The sequence below is a fragment of the Littorina saxatilis genome, linkage group LG14, assembly GCF_037325665.1.
Source record: "Littorina saxatilis isolate snail1 linkage group LG14, US_GU_Lsax_2.0, whole genome shotgun sequence".
Classification (NCBI taxonomy): domain Eukaryota; kingdom Metazoa; phylum Mollusca; class Gastropoda; order Littorinimorpha; family Littorinidae; genus Littorina; species Littorina saxatilis.
Genome location: NC_090258.1, coordinates 18,008,206 through 18,016,215, shown reverse-complemented (window position 1 = coordinate 18,016,215; position 8,010 = coordinate 18,008,206). Strand labels below are relative to the sequence as shown.

Here is an 8,010-nt window from a genome sequence, read left to right as displayed (position 1 = left end):
ATTGAGACAAATTGTTCAGCCGTTACCGCCTTATATGTTGTACTGTCATGCAGGAACACCACTATAAGCTTCTAGCTTGTTGCTGTTTCTGTGAACTTTGTATACATGTCATGATTGTAACCTTTTTTAAAATAAACTTATGTTTAAACCAGGTGGCGCCAGTTACCAGCCGAAAGAAAGAGGGGGCATAACCTCACCAGAATCGCCCATTGATAATCTCCTACTTGATCGTGTTGACCCCTTGCCATAGTTAAGGAATATCATCAACCTAGATGATGGCACTAAAGAAGATCTGCGAACAAGGCTGTGAGAGATTCAATAAATCCTTGCAAGATTAGGGTCAGTGTATGCCACAAGTGAAACCGAAACTCTTTAACTTATTGTCTCCCAGGTATGGATATATCCGTACCCACTCATATGGCTCTATCTGACCAGGTACGGATATATCCGCTCAGACTATTAGCTTCAGTCGCTTCCTGTAACGTCCATCTAACGCCTACATTACAGCGTATTGATACACAATTACTACACAGTTACTACAATTCTGAGTGACCTGCTGCAACACAGTTGGTCTCGGCTAAAACAAACTTGGTCAACATAGGTGGGGTAGAAAGTGTTAAGACAAGATACCTTTTGTGTGATTTCAGTGCTGCTGGATTGCTCATCCAGATCTTCAAAAAGTGACATATGTGCTGGGTAAATCGGGACATTATAAGATGTTTGGTGGCTTGTTGACAGACCAGCTTTTTTGATGGTCCAAGGGGACCATATCGTCTTTTGTTTCATCTTTATCGACCAAGGCCGAAGGCCGCGGTTGATAAATATGAGACAAAAGGCGATATGCTCCCCGAGGACCAACAACAAAGTGCTGGTCTGACAACAAGCTACCAAACATCGTTTTTGTCATCATTTTGGTTGTGCAACAAAATGCACAATAACCCACAGGGAGACGAATTTTTAGAATCCAACTCCGGGCCACAAAGAATCGTCACAGTAGCACGAGACAACACGTCAAACTTGTACTTGTATGTGACGTCAAACGTAGCTTGTTGACGCTTTTCTTCCAGTCTGAAAATGTACAGAGCTGCGATCATACCTGTGAATTCAGTAAGTGTTGAGCATATTTCTTTTCTTTTAAGTGTTTATGACTTTTCGTTGTGGATTTTGCGATTACAGAGATAAGTTGCAAATTGACCATGAGTTGCCGCGGTAATTATCAACATTGATTGGGTCTTTGAGAGTGAATGCTTACAATCGTTGTCCTCGGAAACACAAATCCAAAGCCACGATGGTTCCACACATCAAACAATCAGCCTGATTGGCTTTTACTTTGACAATCCACGTTTCACCTGAAAGCTCAAACCCATTCACCACCTCGAGTTATTGCATGGGGAACATGAGATTTATTTACCAGGTGTTTGTGAATGAAAACTCGTGAAAATGATGACAGTATAAGATGGTGGCTTGTTTACAGACCAGCTTTTTTGTTGGTCCAAGGGTAACATATCGTCTTTTGTTTCATCTTTATCGACCAAGGCCGAAGGCCGCGGTTGATAAATATGAGACAAAAAGCGATATGCTCCCCGAGGACCAACAACAAAATGCTGGTCTGACGACAAGCCACCAAACATCGTTTTTGTCATCATTTTGGTTGTGCAACAAAATGCACAATAACCCACAGGGAGACGAATTTTTAGAATCCAACTCCGGGCCACAAAGCATCGTCACAGTAGCTCGAGATAACACGTCAAGCTTGTATGTGACGTCAAACGTAGCTTGTTGACGCTTTTCTTCCAGTCTGAAAATGTACAGAGCTGCGATCATACGTGTGAGTTCAGTAAGTGTTGAGCATATTTCTTTTCTTTTTAAGTGTTTATGACTGGCTGGCTGGCTGGCTGGCTGGCTGGCTTACTTACTAACTTGCCTTTTTATTTTGCTTGTTTGATTGTGTGTTACTGACTGACTGACTGACTGACTGGCTGGCTGGCTGGCTGGCTGGCTGGTTGGCTTACGTACTAACTTACCTTTTACTTTACTTGTTTGTTATTTGTTTGTTTGTTTGTTTGTTTGTTCACGCGTTTAATCTGTTTGCAGATTACGCTGACGTGCTGGCACCCTAGTGTAGATACCCACGAACATGATACGCCAGTTACAAGGTACTTGGTACGAAGTCCACGTTGGCTGACAACAAAATATAGCACAATAAATCATCTGGAGCAGAAACCGATTTTCGGGTACAAAAGCCAATGTGACTCGTCAACGATGTGTTTTGCACTGTTTTGCAGACACACACCCACCCACGCCGCCCGCCAGAGCCTAGGGCAGACCGGTACTGATGACTGGATAAAGGGCGATAATCGTGCAGCTTCCCCCGCTAGGTGGCGGGATCATAAACAGTGCTCCACACCACGCAAGGAACTCTGGGAAGACCCGAGGGACATTACTGCCGATTATGATTATGTTCCAAGTTGTTTTGGTGGTCATGGTCCGAATACGTTTGTTTTTGGTTTGTGGGTGTCCCCTCAATCTGTCTGTAAGAATCCGGAAAATTCAGTGTTGCTTTAAAGCCCCCTTCCTGCTTACAGGATGTTTACATCATAGATCAAACTTTGAGTTCGGGAATTCAAAACGTTTGCTGTAAGAAAAAATGCTGGCGTTTTCCAAATGCAGATCTTACCAAAAATAAAGCCGGCTTACGTTTCTTAAAAACATACACAGCCAGATGCAGATCATGTGTAAACGGGTGTACTTTTTGCAAATATTAAAACGCCAAGAAATCCTGTTCAGCACAGAACTCAGCCAGGCTGTTGATTCCTAGTATATGTCCAAGTGAAGGGATGTTGAAGGGATGTTGAAGGGACGTTGAAGGGACGTTGAAGGGACGTTGAAGGGACGTTGAAGGGATGTTGAAGGGATGTTGAAGGGATATTGAAGGGATGTTGAAGGGATGTTGAAGGTATGTTCTTATACCATGTGAAAGTGAAAGCCCCTACAAACCAGCGATGATGTGCATGGTCGCTTGCACGGGAAGGATATGGCATCTTTTAGGTCCGGCCATTTGGCGCTTAATCGCAATGATGGCATGTCGCATCTAACTCTCCTGACAATTACCTATGATCGGAGGAGCAGAAATGGAAGAGAAAAAATTGAGGCTTTAAGGTCATACTGTCCTAAGTCCCCGGGCTATTACCTGTTTGTGTCATCATTATCATTTTGTGACGTGATATGGCGCTCGCCGATGCAAGTGAGACTCGAACCAAAATAGCTCCACCCCCGCGTTCCGGTGCGAAGAGAGCAGAGCTGCGGTTTGTATTGCAAGCCGTTTGGGCCAAACGAGCATAGAAAAATATGAAAAAAATTAAAATGATTTCATTAACACTCATTAGCAAGCCAATCAAAACGTTCATTCGAGGTACAACCTCTGTGCAAATCCTCCAATCAGGTTTGTTTGGTAGGAACTGGCGGTTGCACAAGTCTTGACTCAAATGTTTTTAGATAAACTGGGAATCGAGTGTGTGAATGTGTAGACCGGTTCAACAACAACAACTCTACACATTCTTCCAGATGATATCCTCACCTGTTTAATTGTCAAAAGTGTCGTGATATCCGTGTTTCTAAGAAGCGGAGGCGGCACTGTGTTGACTTCACTTTGCAATCACTTATTTTTTTATCCAGTGTGGACTAGGGGATTGGTAAAGGTGTCATAGAGATAGAAATACTGAAGAAAAAACTAACGGACAGACATACAGAGAGACAGAAAGTCAGACACACAGACATACGATGAACTTTCTGAACACCTCTCCAGTGATGTTCCGAGGCGTCGGTCATCGGTCATAGACCGATTTAGGTTGTAAAATGACCGATTGCAAACACCTCTGTCCCGTCAAATGTCCGATCCGATCACGAAGTCAGCGGTCATTGTCCGATAGTATTACGTCTAGAGCGGTCACTGCAAGAAGAATCTGTACAAACTGAAGTATCAAACCCCGTTAAAACGAGTTCGAATCGGGGCCTACTTGAACTTCAATTTTCACTCTCGGTCGAACAATAACACAAGGGACGCAACTCTCGACCGAACAATATTACAAGAGCCACAACTCTCGCTACTTTTGACAGCGACACTTTACTTCCGCCGCCACATTTCTGCAAAGATGCCGCCGAAGAAAAAGGTTTGCGTGGGAAAAGGGCAGACACTTTTGAGTGACTTTGTTAAAAAAAAGGACGACACGGACAGTCAAGTTGCTGGGCCTTCGGCCCCGTCGGAGACTGATGCCTCAGAAGGTGAGCGAATAGATGTACAACCCCAGGAAGAGACGCAGGAAGAGACGCAAGAAACGAAAGTAGGGGCGACCAGAAAGTTTGTGCAGAGCTGGTTTTCTATGTTCCCTTGGCTCAGCTACAGCAAAGAAAAAGAACTGATGTTCTGCACCATCTGTCAGGAGGATGGCGTTGCCTCAAACTCGTTCACCGTTGGTTGCAGCAACTTTCGCAAATCCGCACTGGCAGACCATGTACGAACAGACGATCACAAAAAGGCTCTGCTGACACCTGTTCATGTGGCAAATGAAGAGAAATGTCAGGTCATTCAAATGACAAACGAAGAACATGCTATTGCCCAGGCAATAAGAGCTGTCCACTGGATGGTGGCAGAAGATCTGCCACTGGCAAAGTTTCCGTCAATGGTGAGCCTCATGCATGAATTCAAGGTAGAAGATGTAGACAAACTGAATGTTTCCAAGACTGTGTCATATGCCTCAAGGAAAACTGCCTATGAGATTGTTGAGGTCTTGGCTGATGCCGTGGATGCTAAAGCTGATGCAGAACTAGCAGATTCACCTGTAGTAACAGTACTTGCAGATGAGACAACTGACATCGCCATAAAGAAGAGGATGGGAATTTATGTGAGGACAGTTGACAAACATATGGTTCCCAAGACAAGATTCCTCACAAACCGGCACCTAGACAGTGGAACAGGCCAAGCAATGACAACTGACATTCTTGCAGAAATGAAGAGTCGCAAAGTTGGCACAAACAAAATTGTGGCGCTGGGGTCGGATGGAGCACCAGCAATGACAGGAAAAGGAAAGGGGGTGACTGGCCTTCTTCTGCGTGAAAATCCTCACATGATCAACGTTCACTGTGTGGCACATAGGCTGGCATTGTGTACAAGCCAAGCAGCTCAAGATGTTCCAGCACTTCAGGCCTACCAAGAGACACTGACTTCTCTTTTCTATTACTTCAAGGCAAGTTCCTGTCGTGTTTCTGCTCTGGAGAAAATCCAGGAACTTCTTGAATCTCCACAGCTGAAAATGAAAGAAGTCCACAGTGTGCGCTGGCTCAGCTTCTACAATGCACTTGACACAGTCTTCCGCAGTTTGGATCCTCTGCTGACCTATCTTGGCCATGCTGACAGAAGCAAGGACCCAAAGGCAATCGGGCTGAAGAAGAAGGTTTGTTTTTCTTATTTATTTATGTGAGGTTTTTTGTAACAAACTTTGTGATAAAGCTGCTTTTTTCTGCTGAATTCTCAATCATAATCAATCCAAATGAAATGTTTATAATATTAAACTTATGTTATTAATCTTTTTAACTGTTTATTTATTTTCTTTTGGGCACAATTGTGTTACAGATTGCAACACAGAAGTTTGTTGTCTTGACACACTTCCTGATGGATGTGATCCCAGTCGTGACAACCTTGAACCAGTTTTTTCAAAAAGAAGACATCGATCTGCCATTGGTCAAGGTAAGCTGTTTGATTAAAGTCTCAAATACTCTAGAGGAAGACTGGTCTAACTTGTGTTTTCCTACTTATGACTGAGTTATGAGTACCACCACTCCAACCTCTAACTTTACTGTCCAAACTAAATTCAGCCACTTGTTTCAAGAGGCAGACTGGCAGACACAATTGTAAAGCTTGTGACAACAGTTCTGTTTACTTGGTACTGTGCACAGGTCAAGGTGAACCTCTGTCTGTCAGACCTGGAAAAAATGAAGACGACACCTGGGCAGTACCAGACACTTCTCAGCTCAGACCTCACCAGGGACCCAATCTCAGACAAGCTGCTGTACAAGGGCCATGAAGTGACTGGCTGTAGGGAGACTGATCCATCATCAGCCATCAACAGTTTCATTGACAACCTGATTGACAGCATCAAGACTAGGTTTGTTGCATTTGCTTTGCAGATCTAGTATTATGTTGAAATAATTGTCCACACGATTCTCCTCTCCTAGTTTCAAAGTGACCTCCCCCCACCCCTCCCCCACACCCACATGCCTTGTTATTGTTACTAATTGTGTTTCAATTCATGTTGCTCTGTCACTTAGATTCCCAGACACTGAACTGCTCTCTGCCTTTGGCTGCCTGGGGATGCGCCCAGTTTCATTGTTTTCTGGCGATGCACTGGAACAGTGGGGTGTAGAGGACCTGGACAAGCTGCTGGATCACTTTGGAAAAGAGAAGAAGACCATGTGGCAAGACGATGAACGGATAGAGCACACAAGTACGTCTCCGCCACTTGTCGACAGTGCTGTGTGCAGGGCAGAGTTCCGAGAGCTCAAACAAACTGTCATATCGCAGGGATACCCCAAGGACAGTTTTGTTTCTCTGTGGCAGCTGATTGCTAAGTTCCACAGAGCTGCCTTCCCACACCTCATGAAGCTTGCGGAAATCGCACTCGTCTTGCCAGTCCATACAGCTGATGTGGAAAGAGGCTTCAGTGCCCAGAACAATATCTTGACCGCGAAGAGAAACCGCCTGCTCACTGAGACACAGAACATGTTGTTGAAGCAGAAGATAGAGGGGGAGAAGGAGAGGGATGATCAATACCTGTTTGACATTGTTTGCAGATGGAAGTTAAAGATTAGAAGGATAGAAAGCTGTTCAAGCTCACTGAAAATGATCACGTGTGACATTCTGAAGTGTGTGAAAGATCACTTGTCACTTGTGACATTAATTCTGAAGCATAGTGTGTGTGTGTGTGTGTGTGTGTGTGTGTGTGTGTGTGTGTGTGTGTGTGTGTGTGTGTGTGTGTGTGTGTGTGAAAGATCACTTATGACATTCTGAAGCATGTGTCTGTGTGTGTGAAAGTAACCCTACTGAACACTGTTGCATTTAACATATTAAAATAAATTTGGAATTGTTCAGTTTTTATTTGCCTTTATTCATATATTCTCAGTCATCTAAAAAGGTTAGGTGCCATGATTGGTTCGCTTGATCTGAATGTCCTATTGTTTTTGTGTAGTCAGGACATGATGTCCTATTAGTATTTTGATTCAGGACATTTTGTCCTGTTGCCCTCCAGTCCTAGGAACATCACTGCCTCTCGGAGGCGGAGACAGGAAAGTCTCGGAATCCCATTCTGAAACCGTGATCAAGTCTCGTTACAAGGGGAGTTAAGCGGGCGAGACTATGCAAATGAGGCACATATTTTCCCTTCCCGGGAACAGCGTTTTCCTAAGACTGGGGGTCAGGCGCAATGACACTCAATGAATAACAGCTGTTCCTCAATGTGGAATCGGTGTGCATATTGTGCACATGTGGAGTTCAACACATCAAAGCGAGAACCCATTCTTTACAAAACTGGCAAGGAACGTTGAGGGTGTTGTTTACTGTGCATATGGTGTCGTTCACTCACTGTGGAAAAATAGATTAAATTACATTGAATTAAAAAAATATGTATACAAAATTGCTGCCGAGCTCCATGCAAATGGATTGAACGACGACAGAACTGACAGACCCCGAACAAGCTCTCTAAACGAACAAACAGGAAGTAAATGAGCATGGTCAATTCATAGCCGAAAACATTCGGCAAGGGGGTTCCTTTCCCTACTAAAAACAACAATCGACAACAAAAGAAACCGACGGAAATGTCACGGCTCTGAAAGCTGTTTTTTTTCACTTTTCACTTCCGCAGCTTCTTGCGGGCTTATTGCGAAGCTGATTTCATTCAGTAGAAGAAACGAAAAAACGTTAAGGTGGGAGGGGGGGGGGGGTATATCACCCAATCTGTA

At 44.1% G+C, this 8,010-nt stretch overlaps 1 protein-coding gene across 1 annotated transcript; it reads left to right on the top strand.

Annotated features, from left to right (window-relative positions):
* Positions 1 to 2,181: 2,181 nt before the first annotated feature.
* On the top strand, positions 2,182 to 7,396 carry LOC138946534 (zinc finger protein 862-like). The gene is made up of 5 exons (XM_070317976.1): positions 2,182 to 5,450; positions 5,618 to 5,743; positions 5,953 to 6,161; positions 6,325 to 6,838; positions 7,277 to 7,396. The coding sequence occupies exons 1-5, from the start codon at positions 4,152 to 4,154 to the stop codon at positions 7,394 to 7,396; spliced, it is 2,268 nt and encodes a 755-aa protein (XP_070174077.1). The 5' UTR covers positions 2,182 to 4,151.
* The last annotated feature ends 614 nt before the right edge of the window (positions 7,397 to 8,010 follow it).

Bases quoted from the DNA above. Each gene is read 5' to 3' on its own strand.
- LOC138946534 (XM_070317976.1), top strand. From the start codon at position 4,152: ATGCCGCCGAAGAAAAAGGTTTGCGTGGGAAAAGGGCAGACACTTTTG. The intron at 5,744-5,952 runs GTAAGCTGTTTG...TACTGTGCACAG, and splicing joins TCGATCTGCCATTGGTCAAG to GTCAAGGTGAACCTCTGTCT. The intron at 6,839-7,276 runs GTTTGCAGATGG...ATTTTGATTCAG, and splicing joins ATCAATACCTGTTTGACATT to GACATTTTGTCCTGTTGCCC.